Here is a 25,798-nt window from a genome sequence, read left to right as displayed (position 1 = left end):
TCCTGGACCTAGCTTGAGCGCCCTTGGTATAATGAGACAACCCACACAGTCGGGCTGCAGGTCTTCGGTTCAGTATCTTGGGAGGCAAAAGCGACAGCTTCTAGAAGGCGGATTTCCCATCCTTGTTATTAATGAGATATCCACGTTTGGGGAAGAGCTATGTGCTCCATCTTCGAGCCTCGAGTGGTACTAAGCGAGTGCGTTTGGGATTTACATGGCCAGGTGGTGGCGTTGAAAGGAAGATCTGTCAATTGAGGACTGCCAGGGCGGCTAGGATTCTGGATGTCAGTTGTATGGATATGTGGTTGTCTTCGAGACCGATACAGTAACTATTCACCGGGCTCCTAGGTATCAATAGTCAGACGAGTAGACGATTCTCTCTCGTGTACCAAAATCAATCGCAGCACCCATCTGTTAACACGTCTTCTCCGCGCTGCATCTCCACGTGATATTAAGAAAGTAGCTCTGAAGGTTCCGACCCCCGTTCTCATTGGTAGGTAGCATTGGTTTGAAGGAGCTGATGAGTTGAAAACTCTTGGAAAGACATCTTACGTCGCTCTCGGTAGAGGGGTCCCTACCTCAAGCGTCAAGAGCGCTCGTCTTTGTTGCAAAGTGAAACAAGACGGGACATCGTGCTGCCAGGCCTTTTATCGTAATCGAGGTTCAAGGGTAAAGGAAGAGAATTGGATTATCGCTCATGGAATCTTACATCAATTGACTGAGGGGCGCGCGTGTACCTTTAGGAATTATCTAGTAAGAAGAAGAAGCGATGGCAGAGAGCTCCACAAATCTGCGCTCGATGTCGATGTTGTGTGGGTTCGTAGACCGTTGTTGCTTGAGTACTGGCGTCCTCCAGAGATGCTCAGACGAAACTTCAAAGCTGACCGGCCATCGGCTGCTCATAGACAAACTGAACGGACATGAGAGCTAGGGTGGTGTATCTGTATATATGTACTTGTGTTTCATGAACATCTAATTGGTAACTGGGTCAGAAGAACCATACTGTAGATAGAAGAATTCAAAGATTTTGGCAGCCGCCTCGATGTTGAAGTCTTGCCTCCATCTATGCCATGTGGCCGTGCTTCTCCTCGTACGTGTTACTCCACACCTTCCTCGTTGGCTTTGCCAGTCTTAGAAGCCCAGCAGCCTCTGTGTTCACCGGTGACTCTCCAGTGAACATGAACATGTCGTAAAGCCATCCACCAAATGTGCATCCGAAGAAGGGTGCAACCATCGGGATCCAGAAGTAGTAACCTCCAGCCTCAAACACTTCTGAGCCGTATCCCACAGCATACGAGGCCACACGCGGCCCAAAGTCTCGTGCTAGATTGATGGCATAGCCGGTCTCCCAGCCGAAGCAGGCTCCAATGCCGAAGATGATGAAGAATAGACCAAGGGGTGTCAGGTTACCGGCTCCAATGTTGCCATCGTCCTTCAATGCGTAGATCAGGAACATCAGCAGCGAACTGGCGATGAATTCGGAGAAGAACATTCCGGTCCGTGTCATAAACGGGGCTGGGTAGGTGCAGAAAATGCCCGCAGTTGCTGTCTCGCTGTAGCCGGGAACAGTTCGGATATTTTGACCGCCTTCGAAGACGTCGATTGCGGATTTGTAGTTGGCGTAGACAACGAGCGAGGCAACGAAGGCACCTAATGTCTGCGCTACCAAGTAGATGGGCAGCTTACGCCATGGGAATTTTCTGAAGACACAATTGGCGAAGGTCACAGCTGGATCTGAGTTAGCAAACTGAAGCATCTTGAAGCAGTCGATTCGATGGTAATTCCTTCGACACTGGGAACGAGGATCTCTTACCTGGATTCAGGTGGGCACCAGATATGCCTGACGTGTAAACACCGAGCATGACTCCTAGACCCCAGCCCCAAGATATCGATTGATAGTCTCCATTTTCGCCGTTCGACAGCACAACTTGGGCCACGACACCGTCTCCAAACATGATGAGAATAAAGGTTCCTGTCGGTATCAGTTAGTAAAAGTCGAGAGGCTGGTCTCGCTGAGGCTCCTTACCAAAAAATTCAGCAAATGGCTCTCGCATGTAGTGTCTTATTCTGCTCCAAGTGAGATCTGGTTGAGCTTGTACAACATCGTCCTGCGGGATTTTGTGGTCGACAAGGGGGCCATGTTCCTGTAGAGGCGGCAAGCCCGCTACTGAGGTGGCTCTGTATTCCCTTCCGTCAGGCATGTGCTCTGTGTGTGTCGTTGGCGGTGTTGAGTTCGCAGAGTCGATCTTCCCAGACATAATCGTGGTGTCACAACCTTTCTCGTTGATGGTGCAAATAGGAATCTGATATTTATGTCGAGGTTTGTGGTCAGAGAGATCTGTCCTACCTTTGAACAAGAAAGCGAGGAAGCAGCTAATATATCAGAAACGACAGCTTGGGAGGGGTACAGACCAGGATCTTGCATATTCTTCTGCAGGATCAACGGCACATACGAGTAATGCCATGACCAGGTAGCTCACCACGCCACTGGTCGTGCATAAGTGGTTGTCATTTTAGCTTCCGCTTAAACCCACCTGCTTCGAGAAGCTTTCGTATGTGGGCTTCTACCATGGCGGGCACCCCAAGCTCCGGAAAGGTAACTCCCTCCGCAGGTTTGTGTAGTCTGGAGGTGGCACAATTACCACATGGATGGGCCGCCGAGATCCAGAATGTCTCATACGCATTAACGTTCGAGATTCGGTGAAAGAAGTCCTCGAAGGTGCCGTTCGGTGTGTTCGGTGCCTGGCTCGGTATGTCATCGCGAGTTCGAACCACAGCCATGACTAGCGGTGATAAGCAAATGGTCAAAGAGGACCCCGGTGGATGCTGGAAACAATTTCTGATGCCGAGGCTGACCGACCACTAATCAAGCGTTATGCAGAAAATCAAGTTCCTCGAAAGAACGACTACTACTGTACTGTAACTCGATCCATCACAGAAGGCGAACCTTCGGAGACCACTGGCATGATCTCGCGCTGCACCGAATGGGACGGGATGTTCGCCCGAGCACTAATCCCCATACTGCATAGCGGCGGAAGTGGCTGGGAGTCTCGTGAAACCCATCACAGGTCCCATAGCGAACGTAACGTGGTAGGTATCTCTGCCACGAGCGTTGCACAAATTTCTTCTCGACAGCAAATATTCGATACTGATAGCTGCCAAAACGTATTATGTCTCGAGAATCTCATGGTGTCAGAATTGCAGTCCCAAATCATAGACAGTACTGTGATGTACCCTAGAACAAGTCTCGCCTTACACAGTACACAAGGATAAGGTCTTCGCTTCCCCGCGCTTTCGGGGACCTTTAGGCAAAGTCTATGTCAATTCGAGAGACCAAAAGCATCAAGAAAGATGCGCCATATCACGTAGGCCGCACAAATCAGCGTACAAAAGCAGTGGCAGCTCTGCATCATCAAATGCCGCAGCATAGGCCTTTTCCAAGACCAGACCTTCCAGGCGATGTTGTGATACGATTGCTTAGCAGAGCCGGTGACCCCGCCTTTCGCGCTTAGTCCTTATGCAACAGCTGCATTAGCAACACGCGACATTTGGCGTCTTGAGCCTCCACCGTTGTCGGATCGTCTGAACGTGCTTGCCGACCGAGTCAACGCCCAGGAGCGAGCCTGGTATCTGTATAGCAATTGCTGCCACGACGTGACATGATCACCTTTGTATGTTATTCGGGAACTTGTCTATGAGACTGCGAATCCAGATCTTGGACCCCGAGTTCTGATATCAGAACGATACACAAACGTCCTAAGCCACAGTCCTTCTGGGTAGAGTTTTGGACGTGCCCAGACGTGTTTCAGGCCCATACTGTAGTCAGGCCACCACAGCTATACGTGGACTACCGAAGAGAGGCATCGCTTGTACAGCGCTGAGCGCAAACGATTCCAGCGTTGTCACTAGAGCATATCCACGCAACACGTGCTACTACATAAGACTGTGTAGAGGTATCCGTTGCTTCGGAACAGTGTCATGCTGATATTCGGATAGGTAACACCGAGATCACCGAAACCTTTGTCCCGACATTCAAGACGGTATGTTTTCCGCCATGACGCGATCACATCCCTAAGGGACGATATAGCAAATGTTAAGAAACACTGCGCGCGTGTACCACGGTAGCTGGTTATCGATCAAGCATCGCGCCCTTGGCACCAGCAATCGAGCCAACAAGGTGGGACGCCCCCAACAGGTGTAAGTAGCCGATGAGCTTGCGACGAGGGGCGACACTACTGAGCCGCAAGGCTTTCAGGTTGTCGAAGAAAATCTCGGTTGGCCAATGCATATAGGCGTGTTCGCATCACTATGGACACGCACACCGAACGTCACTCGCAATACATGAGATCGGAGCACGTCGAGCCGCGTCTCGCCCTGCCCAGACCATCAAGAGTGTCAGCGCGAGTTGTAAGAAAAGTTCGACGTACGAGAAGACTCCCATCTGCTTTTTGTATGCTTGAGAGGCGTGTGAAGGATTCGGTCGACTCCTTGGGAATTTAGCACGGCCACTTTTGACGGCAAGCTGCGAGTCAGCTACGCTGACTATCGACTGACCAGCAAAGTTCTTTGTTCACATGCGGCCTCTTCGGGTACACCTTATCATGCCACGTCCGAATCAATCAACTTGGCCGCTCGGCCTCCCCAAATGTGTGCTTGAGATCGGCCACGTCGGACGATCAGGGCGTGCATATGCTTGCGATCCCAGGCGGCACAGGCGGCAAGGACGTGGTGACGTTCGTGCCATTGGGTCTGGCTTTTCCATGTCCTCGATGGAGTTTCGGGTTGGAGTCGCGATCGAGGAACCACGCTCGCATGTTTTCGTTAACCTGACGCAATACCTGCTGCGTTCGCTCTCGACAGCAGACAAGACGCAACCTCCGTTCTGAAGTGGCTGATGCAACTCATCGGCACTAAGAATGTGTATCTGCAACTGCTCGCTAAAGGGTTCCGTGAAGAACGTGCTGAGTGCTCAGACCATCACTGCTTTTACCTAAGCATCATGATACCTGGCACCTTCTTAGGTACGCTCTAGCTGTGAAGCTCGTTAGTGTGTTAACGTCCGCGACGCCGGGTTATGGTTAGGTCTAGCAACGTGGGCGAGCCGAGCTAGTATGGCGTCGATGGCAGACGCATGCAACAAAGGTTGGGGCTTGTTAACTGTATATCGGACCAACATACCAAGTACTTGAGATGGTATGGGTTTGCTGTTGTTTGAAGTACTAGAGAACGAGCGGTTATGAAAGCTTTCCCTTCGAGATGTAGGGTTTCGTGCAAAAACCAAAGACGTCGGTACAGCGTTTTAGTTGAATATGGCTTTCCTGGGGTCGATCCTAGTTGACACAGTAGCAAGAACAGACAAAGCAACGAAACTGCTTCGCACGAATCGCACGCCTTTCAGACAATAAAAGGCACTGGCCATCATGCAGCGGTAGCACAACGTACCAACTTCCCCACCAAACTGCCTGCACCTTCACGATGTCGAACAGATATTCATCTCTCAACCGGCGGCCCGGCGCAGCTGCATCAGGCCTCTTCGCAGACTACCCAGGCTCAAGACCCTCATCAAGCGCATCACAGAGTCGCCCGTCATATGCCTATTCAGATGCTAATAGGACGTCCTCGCCGTACTTGTCCCAACAGCAACAACCGAACGATTCATCGCCCTCACCGTTTCAATCCTCACCACCCGTCAACGGCTCGACCTACAAGCCCCCAACCTCGAACGGCACATACACTTCCACAGCCGTTCTCGACCACTTAGAAGCGCAAAATGAGAACGCACAGACGAACATACTATCCTCGAAGGTCTCACAGTTGAAACAACTGAGTATGGCAATCGGCGACGAGATCCGGGACAGCAGCTCACTAGCGGCGAGCATAAATGACTCCTTTGAGAACACGAGTGTGAGATTGAAGGGCACGATGAGAAAGATGCTCAGAATGGCCGAACGGACGGGTGTGGGCTGGAAGGTCTGGCTTGGCTTCTTTGCTGCTGTATGGCTGATTTTTGTCTATGTTTGGTTGTTCTAGCTGGTGGCATGTACAGATGTATCAAAGGGAAAGCAGGATGCATCGAGAAGAATATCGCTACACTTAAGATGGTGTATCTCGATTTCGGATGTGCATTGTTATTGTACAATTGCCATAGGAGGCACAGCGGCCTGATATTCAAGAGCGAGGTGTTGAGGCGTTAGTTATGAACGGGTTCTCAGATTAACAGGAAGGCTGTACCAGTGCATTCTGCTATCTACATGCAGTGCTTCCTCGAGGAAGCGTATTGGACATACGGCAGTGCTATTGCATGCTTCTCATAATTCATCGCATCGTTCTGTTCGTACGTCCTATGCTCAAAGCTTGATACTAAGCTCAAAAGCACTATCGAGATTGTTGATGGTCATCGTGGTCGAGAACAAGACGTATGTTCTTCGCAAGTATACCGCCACGTATTATGCTCTCCGCCCACCTCTATTACCACTGATCATCCTGCCACTTCTAGTCCTACTTCTTGGCTCATCGCTTGACATTCCTTCCAGCTGATGTCTCTGTAGAAGCTGATGCTGAGGCGAAGGTGTAAACAAGCCTCCGCTACTGACCTGTCTCGGTGCCTCGATACTATTCTCGGCAGCTCCGTCAATCGCTTGCTGTCCTGACACGTTCCTCGACAATGCACCTGCAGGCTGGGCAGGGGGATTACTGTTCCTTCCAAACAAGTTACGCCTGGCACTAGCAGGGTTCAGCCAGCTTCTTTGGCCTTGAGCGCCCCTATTGTCGGAATCCATATCTGTGTTACCTGTGCTGATCAACGCACTGATGCTGAGATCACTCCCAAGCTGATCCGGCGTGAAGTTCGCTGGGAGGTGTTGCGTGCGAGGCAGACCTCGTCTGCCACCACGTATGCTTGCTGGCTGAGCGGGTGGACCCATGGGCAGAGGTATGTTACCTGACGTCCTTCGCATGCCGGTGCTCATGTCACTCTGTTCGCTTGCATTACTTTGACGTGCCAGTAAGCGAGATTGCTGACGTTGACTGACACCCGAGGATGGGGGTGGCATTGATAGCTGATGAGCTGTTACACCAGGAGGCATGATGCTAATGTCCATATCGCTCTCTTCGAGCTCAGTGTCTGTGTGCTCCCAGCCACCATCGTCATCTGCATCTGGGACGTCTTCGTCCAGGTCGCGCAAACTGGCATCCATATCGGGCACTTCGTCATCGAGATCGTAATCTTGTGCATATTGGCCCATCTCGTCCTGGTCGATCATGGCGTCTGACATGCCGTGTTGCCCCGTTATGTTGGGTGGTTGACGGTTGCCTGGCAGCATTGCTCGTGGTTGAGGAGGATTCCTTACGTGAAGAGACGAAGACTCGGACTCGGTGTCAGGATCGCGAGTTGTGTCATAAGCCCAACCACTGTCACCCTCCGGTATATCGTCGTCCAAGTCTGCCTCGCCATCGTCATCTTCCTCCTCGCTTTCCTCATCCTCGTATCCTTCCTCGGCATCCATGTCTGGGACTTCATCGTCAAGATCCCGCTCTCCTTCTGCAATATCTTCTCCTCGTGCTTCTGCTGCCCTCTGCTGATCGAGATGCGCCTGTCTCTCAGCCTCATCGGCCTCAGCCTGGTTGCGCTCTTGCATTTCTGCGTCCCTCAGCTGTCTTTCCACTTCTTCACGCTCAAGCTCTTCTTCTCTACGACCCAGCATTGTTTTCGTGCATCCTGCTGGTTTGAGCCAGGAATATCCGTACATCTGGATTGCCAGCTTGCGTTGCGCGAGGATACGCTCGTCGTAGGAGAGCATGGCTAGCTCACTGCGTGAGTACATCGTGTGGGGATGGCCTCGAGTGCGGCGTTGTTGCTGCTGTGCTTGGAGTGAGCCTTGCCCATCGTTCGTGCTAGATGATTCAGTGTTCGGACGGTTATGTAGAGGAGGGAGGAGAGAGGTTGCCGGAGGCGGCAGCAGCGGCAGTGATGTCGCCAGCATTATGCTTGAGCAAGAATCAGACTGAGATTCAAGTGAAGGAAGGTATCTGCATGGGAATCTAGTGCTTCAGTGAGCAGCAAGCAGATGGCTCAGGGATCTTTGCAACATCAATTTTCATATAGTCTCATGCAGATGTTTTCAAATTTTTGATGTTTCAGTCTGGGTAGTAATCCACAACAATGCGCGACAGAACATAGCAAGTTGGCGTCTGAATGAGGGTCGCGTCGCAAAAGGTCGTTCCTGGTCCAGGAATTAGAATGGTAAACAAACCTCACGTTTCAGCAGCAACCACCACGGCTGTACGTTGCAGTTAACCAGGTCGAATATTATCGAACCTTGACATTATCGTCGACCACGTAAGATAGATCGCGGCCACAGTATCATGAACGAGCGAACAGCTTTCGTCTGGAAAAGGTACACGCGAAAGGATGGGCTACAGCTGGTCCCAAGCACAGAGAACAACTCTTGGCAGATATCCGCGGTGCTGGAACGAAGCTGCCAAGTCCGTCCCAGATTGATTACAGACTCTCCGCCTCCGAATATCAATGGAACATGGCCGGATGTACGCACAAGTAAAAGGGCTGGCGTGCTCCCAAGGTACCCAACGACTTATCGACGTCGCACAGATTCGCACACGGACCTCAATATTTCAATGAATATCTCTCTGGTTAAAATGCTCTTTACAGGGTACTGGCGTGGCCTGGGAATTGACGCCAGCAGCCAGCTTCATATTTCACGTGGAGAGAGTGGCCTTTCCCCCAGCAGAACAGTACTCGTACCGCACTTACTTATTTCATGAACGGCTGCTTATTTACAATCCCTTCGGCTCTTCTTCGTCATCGTTGCGGTACGCCGTCACTGCACACATCAGTCAAGAACGTTACTGAGATTCACGGATCGCCTGCATCACCATGTCTTGGTGAAGGATGCATTGTTGTGCGAATCGTTTCACTACTTCTCTTTGGGACTCGAGATAGTTTCACATTCGAGTTGCACCACCCCCCTACGACGCAAAATCTGTCTGAAGTTCCCATCTTCTGTGTTAGTCCGTGATGGACGAAGCAAATGTACGTTCAGCGGTAAATACCCTGTTTTGTTGCTAGCCCTGGAGAATTTGTATGACGACTTCTGCAATCTGTGAAAGTCTTGATCGACTCTTGGCAGGTCTAAGCCTCATTACCAGAAAGCTGGCGGCTTGCCTAGGCTAGCATACGGGTCGACAAGCGATTGAAGCAACGCCTCCGCACCGGTTTATGTGTTCGGAACCCATCGATGCAATGGACGCAGTACAGAATGCTATAGAGCGCATTATCACGCTCGTGCTTGCGGCGTTACAAATCTGAATAATGTGAAGCGTTGTCTACTCATGTCAATGCAGAGCAAGATGACGGCGCGCCCAGAGTACTAAGCCAATCGCGTGCCAGGGGCTCCGGGTGGCTTAAATGAGCTCTTCATTGGCCACTGCAGATCCAGATTTATCCAGACAAGCCAAATGTGGTCTAGCCAGTACCCGAGCCCAACCTGTTATCGTTCGTCGGTACCGATCCTAGAAGGGTTGCTATTTTCCTGCGCTTCAGGGTTGCAGGTCTTGTTTGGTGCAGCGGGAGTGTTACGTTTCGCCGCTCTTTCCTGCATACTCCATCATCGACGCTCGCTCTTGCCGTTGTCCTCCCAGCCCTAGCTACACAAGCAACACTCGAACGACTACCCATCGTCGCTACCGTTCGCGCCACAAGACGACCACCTTCGCTATCGCGTTCCGGAGGCGTTTGTTCCAACTTGGACTCGACACCCATACCCTCAGATCCTCGTCGCCCTCCGTTTGTCCTTCCTATGTTCGATTACGATACCTAAATAGAACGAGGTCACGACTCTATTCCTTGTGACTTACGCACCAGCCACCATCAGTCACTGAGCGGCGGCTGTCATTTTGCGACGTGATCGTTTTTTTCAATTCTTGGAAGAGCTTGGTTAGTCTAGGCGGCAACAGTATTTCACTATGCGGTCGATATTACGAAATGTTCTGCCTTTGGGAGGCCTGCTGTCCTTGGTCGGTGCGATTGACCTACAAATCAGCAGTGCAGATTCTGTCAAGTCGGTGACCTCGTCTCTTGCTTACGACATGATGACATATTATTCTGGAAATGAGTCTGGACAAGTGCCAGGTATCCTGCCTGGGCCTTGTTCAGATGTTTCATGTTATTACTGGTGGGAGGCCGGCGCAATGTGGGGAGCCTTGATCAACTACTGGCAATACACCGGAGACGAGAGTTACCAACCCACAGTTATAGAAGCACTGAAGTTCCAGATCGGCCCTGACAAGAATTACAATCCCCCGAACCAGTCAAAGAACATGGGCGTTGACGATCAAGACTTCTGGGGATTTGCTGCCATGGAGGCTGCTGAAGCTGGCGTACCAGATGTTGGTGGCGACTTTCCTTCGTGGCTAGCGCTTGCACAGGCTGTGTGGAATTTCCAGGTCCCTCTTTGGGAGACTGCAACCTGCGGAGGTGGTTTCAGATGGCAGGTTTACTCGTTCAACGCTGGTTACAATCTGAAGAATACTGTTTCGAATGGAGGCTTCTTCCAGCTCTCCGCCAGATTGGCTCGATACACTGGTAATCAGACCTACGCCGACTGGGCTGACAAAGTTTACGACTGGATGGAAGGCTCGCTTCTGTTTCAAGAACAGGATAGTCATCTATATATCTGGGATAACACCGATGCAAACAACAACTGTAGTGATGTCGAGCACTACGTATGGTCCTACAACTATGGCATCAATCTGCTCGGAGCTGCCATGATGTACGATTTCACCGGAGGTGCCGATAAGTGGAAAACGCGGATCGACAATATCGTTGATGGAGCGAACTTCCTTTTCTTTCCGCAGGAATACGGTGGCAATATCATGAGTGAGATGTTGTGTGAGCCAACATCAAACTGTAACAATGACCAGAGCAGTTTCAAGGCATATCTCTCGCGATGGATGGCTGTAACCACTCTTTTGGCACCATACACCAAAGATCTGATAATGCCAAAGCTCCAAGCGAGTGCACAAGCTGCAGCCACGCAATGCATTGGTGGAAACAATGGTCGAGAATGTGGACGGCAATGGTACTCTACAACTTGGGACGGCAGCAAAGGTGTTGGACAGCAGGTGAGCAGAATCCATGTTTCCATTACGTGCCCCTACTAACAGTTCTTAGATGTCCGCCTTGGCTGTTATCGGAGCTACTCAGATCACTCAGGACATGATACCATTGACGGCCGAAACTGGTGGTAAATCAGAGAGTGATCCGAACGCAGGCAATGACGCTCCCCACAATCCTGAGGACGAATTCAAGAGGAACCCTATCACGACTGGCGACAAGGCAGGTGCCGCCATTCTGACCATTCTTATCATTGGCGCTGTTGTGGGACTTAGCGTTTGGATCGTTTTGTAGAGCATTTTGCAATTTTGGGAGCCTTATTCTGGCGCACTTGATTCAATGGACATTACTAGAATCTGTAACTCGTGACGCTTACACATGTCCCTTGAGGAACCCTCTACGTAGAGGATGCCTTGTGTATATCTGGTGCGGTGAAATGGCGAGTCGTGTCTGCAGCACGGCATGGCTAACGATCTCGCTAGCGCAAATGTTGTCAGACACCTTGCAGATGCTGCAGGGGTTGACTTGCGTACCTGCATGGGATCGTGAAATTGATCTTGAGCATCAATCTCGGTGTCCTGCGCCCAGGTAGTCCTGCAATAACTCTGCTTCTCAGCTTGTTTACGTACGTTTTGCACTGTTCAGCTTTTGTTGGTCTGAGCGTTCGTGTTCGTACGCATGACATTTTAGAGAGGCTGAACTTGACCTCATTTTCATGACTGAACGAGACGACATCTAGCGTGCCTTACAAGATTGAGGAGCCCGGAACTTGCACAGCCACGGCAAGCTGCATTGACTAGCATGGCGACAGCGACGGCGACAGCTACTATTGAGGACTCGTCCACACGACCAACGCTCGACAACGATCAGCTCGAAGACCTACCTAGCACTTTCAAACGCTCATCTACCGCACATGCTACACCAACTGGCTTCGGGCATCGTCACAAGCATTCCAAGAAGCTATCCTTGAACTTCCCAATACTCGTACCAGTCGCTCACGATGTCTCGCTGGCAAGCACTCAGTCGTTGTCGTCCCTAAATCAGTCACCGACGGCGTCTTCTCCTTACCGCGTAGGCACTCCTGTATCAGCCCGGCCTCTTTCGTCACCCGAAGAGATACAAGATGGCACCTCAAGCCCGGACTTCCTCACACTGGTAGCTAGCCAGGAGAGAAAAGTAATGGAGTTGAAGGAAGAGTTATTGAAGGCTGAGTCTGAGCTTACGGGACTGAAAAAGCAATGGGCGATGTTTGAAGCGAAGAAGAAACATGCAGAGCTCCGGAACAAGACCGTCAGGCTTGGACCTATCTCTCCCGCAAGCGCATGTAGCGCTGAGGATGACGAAGCTGAGCGGTTGAGGAGACGTGAGGCCCGAGAGAGGAAGGTGAAGGAGCTGGGAATGAAGGAAGGAGAAGTTTTCAAGGCTGAAGCAAATAGTGGGAAGAGAAATGGCGGACGTGTGTTTGCTGGCAGACACACCCGGACATTGAGTTTATTGCAGAATAATGCTGTGATGACGGAGGTGTCGCAGAGCTCGAACCGGCCAAAATCAAAAACAGAGAGTAGCCCTTTCGCACAGCAGCAGCCTTCCAATGCAGGGTCTGCTGCGTCAACTCCATTCGAGGAAATTGAGAACATGGACAGCAGGAACGCGCGCCCATCTTTGTCGCGCCAACCGACTTTGCAGGAATTGATCGCAAATTCTGCAACAGGTGCGGCACAAATGAACTTTGGAAAGACGTATAAGGACTTAGCGCACGCGAGTCGCAAGTCGTTACCGCCAGGCACGGATGTCTTTGTGAAGCAGGGCAAGCAAGTGTATGATGGAGTCAGCCAGGGCTTCTGGAATTTTGTCGAAGATATTAGGCAGGCCACTGTTGGAGATGAGCCGGTCACTGGCGTGCCATCCGAACATCGCAGAGAAATACAAAGGAGAAAGTCGAACAAGAAGCTTGGTGAGCATACATGCGACAAGCATGGTAGGCAAGGACCAAGAAAAGGCAAGAATGGCGATGAGCATAAACCAGAGAAGGACAACTTTTGGAAAGAGTTTGGCATTGAGACGCCAAAGCCGGCCAAGCAGGTGGACGCTACTGCATCCAAGAAGGCTGCTAGCAGGGAAAGCAGGACTGCCACGTCTGTGAAAGATCACGAATCGAAGTCGAGTACTGATTCGAAATGTCCTCCGAGTCTGTTGGCAGACCTCATGGATGTCAATGAGGACGACGAAGCATGGGACAGCTGGCCAGCCGAGTCTCCTATGGCACAGAGACATGCTGAACGGCGTGTCAAGATACGTAGCGCCAGCGATGATGGGGACAATGATGCAGACAGCACAAATAGTCGGTCTGAATCCAGAAGCAAGAACCACGGGCCGATGGAGGCATCTTGGGTAGAGCTTACGACATAGACCCGAGATGATTATTTACATAACGATACATCTTTCTACCCGACTTGGGTGCAATTTGGTAGACGTCGCTTTCATACATACAAGCATCCTTACATACGAGGCATCTGCTGTTTGGCACCACTGAGTAATGTATCGAGTCCTATCAATTGCGCTGCGGCTGTGTTTGGGGTCGTCGCATTTCGGAGACCATTGTCGCCCCCTGGTGATGATCTCCTATGACCACTGGCAACCCCTCAGAGAGTCGACGGGAGCACCTCGTCCGCTGAACTTTACCAGCAATATCGAGCCCAAGGATGACAATGTTGACACGTTCTACCTGCCTTGTAATTGAGCAGCAAAAGCCGGGAAGCAGCTTCGCCCAGTACAAGTACGAACTCCACATGGAAGCTGGCCGCTTACTCTGAATCCGGGGGCACGCCAGTATCCTGTGAAGAGCGATTATCAGAGCAGGACTCAATGATATTTGTGAGGTCAGGTTCGATCGTATTGCGAGTCTGTGAGAGGACTATAGAATCCAGATCTCATGTTCAGGGGTACGCCAGTCTTTATTTGCTGGTAGGTACAGACGAGCACATCCGAGCGAAGACGGAGTGATTTTGACGGTTCACAGCCTCGGCAGCTATATTATCGCTCAGCGCAGGATGTCCGGTCGTCTGGTCGACAGCAAGCTCCTTGCTGCGCCATTGATTCGATTTGAAACCAGAGATTGCCTTTCAGGCTGATGGATGCTCAGCTTCGATAAGCCTTCCATGCAGGTACAAGCGGGCTACTTCCGGCGCAGGGTACAGACAGCAAGGGCAGAACACCGACTGCTATTGGTGGCGTTGACAGCTGTAACCTGAATTTGGGTCCAGCTTACCGGCGCTGTGGGTGCGCCGCTGTCTGGACCGAGAAAGTTGGCTTTAACCCCTGAGCTAAGGAACTTGGGGTGCACCCGAAGGAGGAAGGCGCGGCCGGTTGTCATGGTAAACAATGAGATCATACTAAATTTCGGGGACCTCATCTGCATTGTGCTCTTAATTCGAGCATATCTCACGTACAACGACTATCATCATATCGTCGGTGCAGCATGCTTTACATCTAGTCATATACGGAGGCAGTCTATACTTTGCATTACATCTAATATCACAGCAATGGCGACGTTGCTGCCTCCACAAACGAGGTCGGACCTCAAACCGCTGTTGCGACGGGCTGCTAGTGATGGCCCAACATACACAGCTCCCGAGCCATCATCACCTTTCCAGATTCAAAGTGATGAATCAGATGGCGAACAGTTGGCTGCAAAGTACCAGATGCTGGAAGAGCTCGGAAGTGGCTCATTTGGGATAGTGTACAAGGCTATCGAGAAATCAACTGGAGAGATCGTGGCAGTGAAGCATGTACGTCGTGCAGACAACCAAAGAAGGAAACCATGCTGACGAGACCACACAGGTCGACCTCGAATCCTCCGAAGAAGATCTGAGCGATATCTTATCCGAGCTCGCAGTCCTCAGCTCATGCGCATCGAGCCATGTCACCAAGTACAAATCAGCCTTCCTGCGCAAACAGACACTATGGATCGTTATGGAATACCTAGGTGGAGGTTCCTGCGCGGACCTGTTGAAAACACCGCCTCACCACTTGAGCGAGTCGCACATTGCCATCATCTGCCGTGAACTTCTTCTGGGCTTATCCTACCTTCACGGCGAAGGCAAATTGCACCGTGACATCAAAGCAGCAAATGTACTGTTGGGTATGGACGGGAGGGTCAAGCTGGCCGATTTTGGTGTTGCGGCACAGTTGACGGGTTTGAAGAGCATGAGGAACACTTTTGTGGGGACACCTTTCTGGATGGCACCAGAAGTAATTCAACAGGAAGGACATGATGCTCGAGCCGACGTGTGGTCTCTTGGCATTACAGCGATGGAGTTGGCGAATGGCCAGCCACCTCATGCTAACGTCCACCCGATGAAAGTCCTTTTCCAGATACCGAAGCAACCTGCACCGAGGCTTGATGGAAATTGGTCCAAAGACTTCCGAGAGTTCGTGGCATTGTGCTTGACCAAGGACCCGGACCACCGACCTACAGCCAAGCAAATGCTCAAGCACAGATTCATACGATATGCCGGCAGAGTGGAAGGGTTGCAAGAGATGATACAGAAGAAGCAGGAGTGGGAATCATCGAGAGGTGGAGAAAGGAATTTGAAGTACTATGCGGAAACACTACGGCAGCTGAAGGTCCCTCAAGCCAAAGAAGATGATGATTGGCTGTTTGACACAGTCAAGGCTGTACCTCAAAGACGAACAAGTGCTGCACATACACAAAAGAAGCGAAGTGTACAGCGCACATCGGATGTTGTCATGACCGATGAAGCCACAACGATGATGGGCGATCTGAGCCTTGATAAAACTCCTGACCGTAGGTCATCAGGCCGACAGGAGCAGCATGAAGCCAACTCATCTGTCCGGCGATCAAGCACTAGGAAACGACTGCCCAGTAACCAGTATCGCCAGCCGCTGGGTGTCAACATGTCCTTTGGCAACAGTCCCTCAACCGTCCGGCAATTCCGAAGGGTGTCACCAACCACTAATGCGGAGAATGAAGATCCTCTGCAGGCAAGGTCCATGTCATCTCTCAAGCTCGATGATGAAAGCGATAGAGTGAGTCAGAGGAGTTCTTCCGTCAGTTTTGATCAAGGGTCGGTTATCTACAGTCCATCGCCTCTCTCGAGATTTTCTTCTCAAGCAAGCACAATAAACAGCGAGAGCAAAGAAGCAAGTCTAGGAAGAGCAATATACTCTCAAGCTGTCGGCATAGCTTGTCAAGACGTCCTGAATGACACAGCAGATCAATCTCGACGAGAAGCTGTGAGCAGAGTCGCAGAAGCCCTCTCTGGCCTGGAAGCTGCTGATGCCGAAGGTCTGTACCATATCATGCAAGGCATCATCCGGAAGATGGAGGATGATCCCAGACTGAAAGAGATGCTACCGCAGCCAAGGAATGTATCAGCATCTAGAAAAGTGTCTCTGGTGCTCGAAGAGTCTGGTACTGTCCAGCGTACACCTTCGAAGGCTTCCAAAGCTGCGAAGCAAGACGAAATGAGAAGTGCTTCTCCGACGAAGCTTGTGCTCGCACAAAACAACCCACACCTGAAAAGTCACCGTCGGCGGCAAAGTGCGCAGGTTGTCAGCAGAGACGTCAGCCAGGTCCTGTCACCAAAAGTTTCAAAGAAGGATGCGGAGGAGAAAGAGTTGGACAGACTAATCAAGGGTTCCGGCGCGCTGCCCCATGTCTCTGCGATGGAGTCATGCATGTATGACCGGTGGCTCGATGGGCTGCGCGTGCGCTGGCCGGCGTTGTAGCGAGTGCAGCCACTTGCATGGGAGGTGTTCGGATTTTTCAATCTGCTTGGTTCTGAGCAGTGGGTCTATGTATTCTATTGTACCATATTGTAGACATAGAGCTTTAGATAGCGAGCCACTTAGCAGCATCACGAGCTGACTGGTAGTCCGATAGAACAGAGCAGCTGAGGCACAAACGGATCTTGCAGTTCATTATTCCTGTGACCATTTAGCTCGAGCACATGTTATCGTGTTCTCGTTGCCATCGTGCCTACCAATCAGCCTTTAGCGTCCACGTAATGCCAGTAGTTGTTTCCTTATGTTATTCCTTGACGTAAGCTTCTGGTCCTCGCGCTTGCCATGAGAAGCTGTCCACGATTGAATTCCTACTTCTTTTCAAACTGCGAGCAATGGTCCTCTTGACCCCGTCTATCCTCCCTAATCTTCTTCATCGCGCTGAATTGCTGCAAATCTACCAGAGGCGCGGGCGTTACTTTGTGCTTGCTATACAGATAGTGGTACGAACTGTCCGCTCCTTTGGTGGACACCAGCAGATCATGTCGTGTCACCTCCTGAGCCGCCGTTCGCAGCCCAGCAACGTTACAGGACTGCACAGTCAAGCTCCAAGATAACTCAAGTGTACTGAGACTGCATCTTTTCACTGGCTCCCCCGCATAGAGTCCATCTAGCAGTATGGACCATACCACTCGATACGAGGGCCAAAACCGAGAACCATTTCCAAGGGCTCTGAGCGCTCCCGTATGCTGGTCGATTGGGCTCTAGGCCGTGCTTGCAGGGATCGTTGCAGGAAGTCGAAGTTTGCAAGCGGCGCCGCGCGTGGACGGGGTCCTGAAGCGGAGATTCTGGTTGTTGGCGGTGAAATGGGCCACAATCGAAAGTGCTCTGCGTCGCGTCAGGCAATTGCCTTGCACCTCAGGCTATGCAAGGCGCAAATTGCGTGGTCCAATCACAAAAACATCCTCGAAACTCCATTTTTGAACAACAGGAGTATAAATGTTGCCGAGTCCCTCAAAGAGCCAGATTCCTGTCTCTCTGACTCTCGGCTTCTTCGTTCAAGATCACGAGCTCTGGTTTGATTGATGTCTTGGCGCCGGAGCACCACTTATGCCTGAGACGAAGAGGCTCAGCCGTGCTGCAAGAAGCTCAAAGGTTAGTCCATCTCAGCTGTCATCACGTGTGACAGAAGACCACCACGTGCGGACCCTCGGAAGTGCTGTCGGACATTCCCCTGCTGCATTCTGCCATCGGCTCTCAGCTGCCGGAAGACGTTCAACGCCCACAGCACGGTTTCGGTTATCGACGATTTGGGGCAGCTTCGCGCTATCTTGACATGTCAAATGCGCCACGAAGCATGCGGCGTCTCCACAGTTGCAGACAAACAGAACAACGAGACCGCCTATCGAAGAGCAATGGCAAGCATAGACAAGATGTGTCATTAATATGACAGCTCTCCCTCTGTTTTCGCGGAAGCTAGGCGCGAAGGTTTGGGTCATCTTGAAGGGCTTAAAGAGGTTCGATATGATAGAATTGCCTGCGATGCATGGGCAACGATCTACCCTCTGTTTCACTGACGCATCTTCCATTCGTCCACTCGGCTTCGCCGTGAAGCGCTAGTTGACCTATTAGGATTTGCCAGATCTCACGCTCGCAGGGAACCGCTGCCAGATTTTGGGACTAAGCGCATGCTAATCGGTATCCAGCCGAGAGGAATTGTTCAGCTTCGGAAAGTTCGCCCGTGCTCTGCATTGGCGCGAGTTTTGCGCGGGACAATGTCCTTCTGAATTGATGCGACAGCTTCCTACGTTGTCCAAATGCAAGCATGGCCTACGTGGCAATAATAAGGTAGGGTATTCGCAGCTTGACCTCCTACGCCTGCACGCTTCTCCCACTCTGCTGCTCTCCTACCTGCCACAGCTGGCTGCCTGCATTTCGCACCATGGACACTCCCTTTGCATTTCGTTACTGGCAGATCAAACCGAACGAACCCTGGAGGGATGACAGTAATATTCATCCACCAATGCCTCCCGAACAGTGGAGGCGCGATGGCTTCTCCCAAGATTGGTACATTTGGCGCAAAGAAAGCTCCGGACCGCTTGAGGAAGATCAGATAGTGACACCCTTCCGATCAACATCTGTCGTCTGGTGCCAGCAAAGTCAGAAATACTGGTTCGTGCCGAGAGACTGTACAGAAACGACACAAAGGTCCGCAGAAAACGATCCGGAGGTATGGGACAACTGGCATCCCCTGTTCTTCTACGACTTAGGGAGCGAAACGCAACGTCCACGTCCAGGGCTATGGAAAATTCTACCTACCGGCCTCAAGCGACAGCACGATGGAGGATGCCCTAGAAATTTTGATGAGTTCCTGCCAAAGCACTTCTTCTTCTTCGGTGGGGACACTCAGGACACGCGTTGTCACTTCATCGGAGATCTATCTCTGATGCTTGCTCTCTTGGCTATGTGCCCTCGCAAACCTGACAAAATTTTGGAACAGATCAGTCAGAAATTCTACGCTAACAACAGTTCACGTTTTGAGTCTTCTGAGGACCCAATCGATCGATCCGGTATGTGCTTTGAACCGTCACACGACATACACATCACTGACTACCCTAGTGAAACCGGGACGAGCTCTGGTTATGCAAGTAGCGATTGTCACCAACGCTGATGACTCAAGAGCAGAGATACAACGGCGCAGAAACCAGCTGGAAAGCTGGGAAAGGGGTGAACTTGGGTCGATGGTGTCCTCACACACGCCTAGCCCCGCAGAAAAGCAGGCATGGGGCGTCTAAGCATGATGCCGAGGAAACGAGGACTCTCCACATGAGATTCTCTTTCTTGTCAATGCATCAAACCCAATACATTGAATCATCTGCGGCCGATATGGCTTGAGTGAGCTTTTTGTTTCGAGGGATAGGGTTGGTCTCTGTTGGCGCATGATCCTGGGGGAAGGCTGTATCGTTAATCAAGTACTTGAATATCTGGTCTTTAAGGAGCGAACTTGCTGTTTGGTACTGGTGAAGAACTGTTTGGTACCGGTGAAGAACTAGTGAAGAACTATTTTCCTTTTTAGGAACCTTTAGTCTGGCGTCTTAGGATATTTCGAAGTATCATCTTGGTCGAGGAAACGTACTCTGAGGCTGTCAGACTGTTGCCCCACACATTTGCTCTAGATCAAATCGGTCCACGGAGCCCCCATCAAGTATCAGTGCAATGTCTGAACTTCGAGAGTCAAGAAGCGAGAGAAATTGTCTCGTTGGGAAGCTCGACAGCATTTGCAATGTCCGCCGAGGCGACCAGCTTGAGACTAGAGAGATATGCAGATGTTGCGACTCAACCTATAACGGGTTCGTTCGTGCTCAAGCAAATTGCTCTCGATGGAGCAAGTAGATGTCAGCGTTGATCTCGAAGCGCGTGTATGCAATGGAAGATCTGAAGCTATTAATTCCGGTAGTAGCGTGTTTCATGTGCCATAAGTGGACCAGCGTTCATGCTAATGTGGAAAGCCATTGGCCTTAGAAGGCGCTTGGTACTAATTTTGTCCTGGTTCTTCAACTTGAACCTCTTCAACCAGTTTTCCTGCAGATGACTCGATTTCTCAATGCGCGTAAGGTCGTCGAATCAAAGAGTGCCATCCCAGTGCCAATTGGATAACCTCATACATGTTCTATGCAACTATGTCTAAAGATGGCTGCGTCCTTACACGAATGCCAAAGGCTTGACCAGGATGGCCGTCTGCTTATTGGCCGGCCTCTTGCTGAATCGACTTGACGATACATGATGTAGCGGATGCCCAGAAGGCCTCAAGCTGCTGCTTCCTACAATGCTATCGCGTTGGATGTAGAGTCGCCATCTTGGCGATAACCGACGAAGGTAACATCGTTTGCTTTGTTGACCTGGAGTCAACAGCAACATGCCTTCTCTACAGCACATCGTGTGTCTGGCTCTAGCAGCCTCGGTGGTCAAAGCGGCGAACGACACATGCCCGTTGAATTGGGTGTTCATTGACATCCATTACAGGTACGAGGCAGTGGGTTACTGATGCTATGAATTCTCCACTAACTGATTGGCAGGGCAGTTGACTCTCGGCCAGACACGTTCTCGTATGGTCTCTTCATCGGCGCTGGCGCAAATTCCCAGAATCAATCATTGTGGCCAGCCATAACCTACAATGAGACGAGACTAGCATCGAATGAATTCTGCCGGACAGGCAGCACGTCTACTTGTCAGGATCCCCGGTTCGCACATGGTCACTTCGGAGCAGACTCTTCTAGTTCGTGGCAGGAGACACCTCAATATGTCTCGCACGATGCCGAGGAGGGTGCCATGGACAGCGATGTGAATCTGACCTATGGTCAAGAGAGCCTCAACCTTTTCACACATTACATGGATCCGAGTCCAGCCACGAAATATGTCGTCGAGAACCATCCCGTTACGGTTCTGTCCGACTACACGTCTGATCAAGACCCTTTCTTCAACTCCGGATCGCTTGGACTTGGAACATCAAGTACGCTTCTGAAGCAGCTGGTCGATATAGGCAAGATTGGTCGTAAAGTTGTTGGTCTTTACCTGGGCACAGCGTACCCCCGAGCAGGTGGATCACAAAATGGTTCGATGGTGCTTGGGGGATATGATGCTGGACGCATCGATGGAGATGTCCACGAATATCCTCAGGCCGATATTCTGGACGCACGCGCCTCGCCTTTCAAGGTTCACGTCAAGCAGATGTCGGTGGTCACGCAAGACGGCTCGAGTATTGGGCTAGTGATAGACGAAGGATTTGACGGGTACATCTCGACGAGTCAATATGCTCTGGAGCTACCACAACCAGTTCTGTCCCGACTAAGCACCGCCTTGCGCGGCTCACCCGCGAACGACGCCGAAAATGTATTGCAATTAGCGGAGCCATTTGCTGGAAACGTTACAATCACACTCGGCGATGGCTACGAGATAACGTATCCTTCTGAATGGGTGTCGAACGCGTCGAACATTACTCCATTCTCGGCAGACACACTGTCATCGAACGACACGGCGGATGAGGCTCGTCCTTTAGTTTTCGGCACAGCGTTCCTGCATCACCTCTACATGACTATCGATTACGACGCCGCGACCTTCTCACTGGCGAACGCCAGAATGTACAACAACTATGTCCAGCCACGATCGTTGTGTCCAGACACGCTGCCTATCGCTTTAGGCCCACCCAAGATGAATCGGTTCATACGAACCGGCATGATCGGAGCAATACTAGGTGGCATCATCGGTGGAGTCGGACTCTTCTGGTTGATGTTCTTCTGTACCCGCAAGCACTTACAGCACAAACAGTCAAAGGAAGCAATAAGCAAGATGGAAGGCGGAGGTGTAATGCCGGCAAAGAGCAGTCTTCGAACCCGCACTAAGCGAGGGTTGGTCCAGTTCGTCAGCGCGAAAGACAAAAAGGGCGCACAGAGGGACAACGCGAAGCGTGTGTCCTTTACAGATTCGGATAGCTCGTCGCTGAAAGGCGTGACTGTGACTATAGTCGAGGACGGAAATGACGCCAACCAGGGGATTGAGATGAGCAACATCAAGCACAACCATATTCGTCAGCCTGGCGCATCGCAGTCTAGTCCAGTCTCACCCATAACACCGCACAAGCTGTCTGATGCTGACACTCTGAAAGACAACCCTCAACCAAAGTCGTCGACTCAGCATACCACTGTTGAGCCACCGCTGCCTACTCCTGACCGGTTCACAAATCCATATGCACCATCACCTCTGCAGACACCTTTGGCCCTTGAAACACCACGAACGGGCAATCCGCTGCTTGGCAACTACCGGGGCTTCTTCAACTACGCTGATGACGACGATTCAGACATCGAATCACGATATCAGCGAGGCCATCGGAGGACGCCATCAGACCAGCTTCGACAGCAGCTCGGCCTGACTATCGACACTGGCGCGAAAGTAGCAAAGAGGAACAGTGTCACTGAGATTGCAACCCCAAGGTCAATGGCACCACGGCAGAAGCCCGCACCTCTTCCAATCAAGGTTTTTAGCAATCAACGGCCTAGACCGGCGACGTTCGTGAAATCGGAGGCGGACTACGTGAAGCGCAATCCTGTCAGAGCGTTGTTTGGTAAGGCTAGTGATTCATCGGGAGGGATGTCGAGACCGAGCGCGCTGAGGAAGATGTTTCCGCCGCCGTCGTCGAAGTAGGAGGTAAAAAGCACTGGCGGAATTTGGTTATGGTTGGTTTTGTTTTTTCTTGCCGTTTCTTCGTCCTGGCGCTGAGCATGGCTTGTGGTGTTTTGATACCCTTTACGAGAACACGAGTTTCATTGCTTCCATTCACATTTCTTCCTTGGGCTTAACAGCTCATAGCCAGCAAATGGGGGGAAATGCAGCCTTCGTGCCGCTCCAGCTCTTTAGCTTGCTCACATGTATTTTCATGCGGACTTTCACTCTTGTTACTATCTAGTGACAAGATGGAACTAAAGTTTCTCAACCCCGTCGCGACTCGCAAGACTTCGCATTACACCTTTACCACGAATATTGCAACTTTTGCAGTTATCACCAAAACCATTTGTTCAAACTTCGGGAGGACGCCATCAGCTACTTCACAATTTCATCATGGCAGGCACGCCTCCGCGGCCACCAATAAGCATGATTTGATAAGTCGTTGCTACTTTCCCAGTTGCTGATTATGTTGGCAGTTATCTCCGCTGTCGCAAACCTCGACACCAGCTGCGACGCCAACCCAACTACCTTCTCCTATCGCAGCGCCGACACCTCGACGATCAAGCTCGAAGCACATCCAGAATTTCGAAATTGAGACGGCAGCAGAGTTCATTAACCCGTGTCAGCAACAGCGGACGGAGTCTTTGCGGGTCTCTTCATCACCAGATGTCGGTAGCTCCGTCTACATGCATAGCAGCTTGCTAACGAGCATAACAAAGACAAGTTGAGGCGAATGCCAGCGCTGGATACGAAGATGTATCTGCCCCTGCTCAAAGAGAGACCCTGTCACCACCACCAGACCTCTCTTATCCGCAGTCGGCACCCACGACCCCACCTCCACCTACAGACAATCGGTCACGATCACCAAGAACATCACCAAGACGTCGAAGTGCAAGCGTGAACGATATGTCCGCCCGTTTCGACACTCTAAATGTTCTAGAACGAACACCATATACACGAAAGCTAGAAGCAAGTGATCTGGAGGAAAGCCCCGACCAAGACGAACGACTTTCAGCTCAGCAGGCGCCCTTGAACAACGGGCACAACACGCACGAACCATTCTCTAACATAGTTCGATGGGCCGAGACAACAGCCACTGCGACGAAACAGCACAATCCCACCAGTACACCTATTCCCACCGCGACTGAAGACGAGCCCCAATCGGACGCCATCGCTACGACCCTACGATTGCTCAATGCTATCAACGAGAAGCTTGACCGACAAGCACAAGAGTTCAACGAGAAGCTAGACCGACAGTCAAGAGAATTCAAGAATGTGGTAAAAGAGAACGATGAGTTGAAGCAGAGACTTGAACAGGTCGAGGCTGCATCCAAAAGTGCCGAAGAGGTCAGCAATGAGAGGACAAAGCTGGTACAAAAGGTCGAAGATATTGCACGTGGTATGACTCAGCTCGAGGGACTCGTCAAGAGTTTGCAGACTGCCAGCAACACCCACGCTACTGCTCATACGTTCAATGCCACCACTGCCAGTTCATCTCAGGGCAATGCGAACACTGCAGCCCAGTCCGCTACTCAAAACGGCACAGCACTTCAGACTATCTCGCAGGGAGTCGCATCTCTGGGTGCTTCCCTTAACCAGCATTTGACGGACCAAGGCGTGGTGTGGAACCGTGTCGATGATAAGGTCAATGAACAAGACACGAAGTTGGATCTAGTTCTATCAGCTTGCAAACTCCTATTGACTTACTTCGGAGATCTTGCGACCCACGAGCATGGCAAGACAAACTTCTTACAGGACATGGGAACAATACTGGGACAAGTTTCCGCAGATACTGGTTCCGCAGCACTTCGCAAAGCCGCCAGCTCAGTCATCGCTCAAATGAAGATGCTCGAGGCTTCTGCGACGAATTGCCGTAACGAGCTCCTCAGTGCTGCAGCCGCCCACGACGACACTGCCAGTAGACTGGAACGGTTGGTACGCTGCGTTGACGCCGAAAAGAAGCTTCGAGAGGACAAAGTCAAATCAGATACCGAGAAGGTCGAAGAGCAGGTTCAAGGACTCAAGAAAGAAGTCTCGAAGACTGCTTGCGCTGTGTCATCACTGACAACGGTCTTCAACACATCCATCGTAGCAGTCTCCGCACAGCTTGCTACGAAGTCCGAGGATGAGGGTCTGGGGAGTCCACCACCAACCCCAGTCATTGAAACACACTCCGCCCCAGAACCTCTCTCGTTCAATGCTGTTGCTATCTTCAAGCTGCCCACTGGCTCTTACTCTTCGAACACGGATGAAGTACCCCTGAGACCAAGACACGTGGTAGCTACAGCCTCCAACATCTCCAGTGTGATGAAGTCGACCAGCTCAAAGCACCTCGAGAAGCTGGGCGTTACAGACGGCACGTTTGAGCTAGTAAAGATTCAGGTCGTCCCTCGAACAGCCTGTGCAGACGAAGACCTGACCTTTACCAACAACATGGCGTATCGCGTGTGGTACAAGAAGTTCATGGCCAACAACCAAGGCGGATTGTGTAGGCTTGAACTCGAGTACCATTGGGTGGGCGGTGTGACTGAAAGCACAAAGTCGCCAGCTAAGAGACTCAAGCGAAGCCACGAAGAAGCTACACCATTGGCCCAGGGAATCAGCCTTGGCACAAAGCAATGGAGCGATGCCAAGCCAACGTATTCAAAGATGAAGGAAGCTAGAGGGCAGGCTTGAGGAGAAGTACACATGTCCAGGCGAGGG

The 25,798-nt window shown here is 51.3% G+C and overlaps 8 protein-coding genes across 8 annotated transcripts; 6 read left to right on the top strand and 2 right to left on the bottom strand.

Annotated features, from left to right (window-relative positions):
* Positions 1-1,063: 1,063 nt before the first annotated feature.
* Positions 1,064-2,201, bottom strand: FPS1_4 (glycerol channel; the record flags this gene model as incomplete). The annotated part of the gene is made up of 3 exons (XM_064874804.1): positions 1,064-1,728; positions 1,814-1,972; positions 2,027-2,201. The coding sequence occupies 3 exons, from the start codon at positions 2,199-2,201 to the stop codon at positions 1,064-1,066; spliced, it is 999 nt and encodes a 332-aa protein (XP_064729204.1).
* Positions 2,202-5,475: 3,274 nt separating this feature from the next.
* BET1 (protein transport protein bet1) lies at positions 5,476-6,030 on the top strand (the record flags this gene model as incomplete). The annotated part of the gene is made up of 1 exon (XM_064874803.1): positions 5,476-6,030. One exon carries the CDS (start codon positions 5,476-5,478, stop codon positions 6,028-6,030), a length of 555 nt encoding a protein of 184 aa, XP_064729203.1.
* Positions 6,031-6,446: 416 nt separating this feature from the next.
* On the bottom strand, positions 6,447-7,823 carry PMZ80_006389 (uncharacterized protein; the record flags this gene model as incomplete). The annotated part of the gene is made up of 1 exon (XM_064874802.1): positions 6,447-7,823. The coding sequence occupies one exon, from the start codon at positions 7,821-7,823 to the stop codon at positions 6,447-6,449; it is 1,377 nt and encodes a 458-aa protein (XP_064729202.1).
* Positions 7,824-9,981: 2,158 nt separating this feature from the next.
* On the top strand, positions 9,982-11,425 carry PMZ80_006388 (uncharacterized protein; the record flags this gene model as incomplete). The annotated part of the gene is made up of 2 exons (XM_064874801.1): positions 9,982-11,139; positions 11,189-11,425. The coding sequence occupies 2 exons, from the start codon at positions 9,982-9,984 to the stop codon at positions 11,423-11,425; spliced, it is 1,395 nt and encodes a 464-aa protein (XP_064729201.1).
* A 114-nt stretch (positions 11,426-11,539) lies between these two features.
* On the top strand, positions 11,540-13,540 carry PMZ80_006387 (uncharacterized protein; the record flags this gene model as incomplete). Its single annotated transcript, XM_064874800.1, has 2 exons — positions 11,540-11,548; positions 11,909-13,540. 2 exons carry the CDS (start codon positions 11,540-11,542, stop codon positions 13,538-13,540), a joined length of 1,641 nt encoding a protein of 546 aa, XP_064729200.1.
* A 1,133-nt stretch (positions 13,541-14,673) lies between these two features.
* On the top strand, positions 14,674-16,882 carry PMZ80_006386 (uncharacterized protein; the record flags this gene model as incomplete). The annotated part of the gene is made up of 2 exons (XM_064874799.1): positions 14,674-14,919; positions 14,972-16,882. 2 exons carry the CDS (start codon positions 14,674-14,676, stop codon positions 16,880-16,882), a joined length of 2,157 nt encoding a protein of 718 aa, XP_064729199.1.
* Positions 16,883-18,899: 2,017 nt separating this feature from the next.
* Positions 18,900-19,671, top strand: PMZ80_006385 (uncharacterized protein; the record flags this gene model as incomplete). The annotated part of the gene is made up of 2 exons (XM_064874798.1): positions 18,900-19,446; positions 19,496-19,671. The coding sequence occupies 2 exons, from the start codon at positions 18,900-18,902 to the stop codon at positions 19,669-19,671; spliced, it is 723 nt and encodes a 240-aa protein (XP_064729198.1).
* Positions 19,672-20,792: 1,121 nt separating this feature from the next.
* On the top strand, positions 20,793-25,771 carry PMZ80_006384 (uncharacterized protein; the record flags this gene model as incomplete). Its single annotated transcript, XM_064874797.1, has 3 exons — positions 20,793-20,899; positions 20,953-23,070; positions 23,815-25,771. 3 exons carry the CDS (start codon positions 20,793-20,795, stop codon positions 25,769-25,771), a joined length of 4,182 nt encoding a protein of 1,393 aa, XP_064729197.1.
* Positions 25,772-25,798: the final 27 nt, after the last annotated feature.

Source organism: Knufia obscura (genome assembly GCF_036327395.1).
Source record: "Knufia obscura strain CCFEE 5817 isolate CBS 148926 chromosome Unknown scaffold_7, whole genome shotgun sequence".
Classification (NCBI taxonomy): Eukaryota; Fungi; Ascomycota; class Eurotiomycetes; order Chaetothyriales; family Trichomeriaceae; genus Knufia; species Knufia obscura.
The sequence above is the reverse complement of the archived record's forward strand: the minus strand, read 5'-3'. Positions and strand labels throughout refer to the sequence as shown.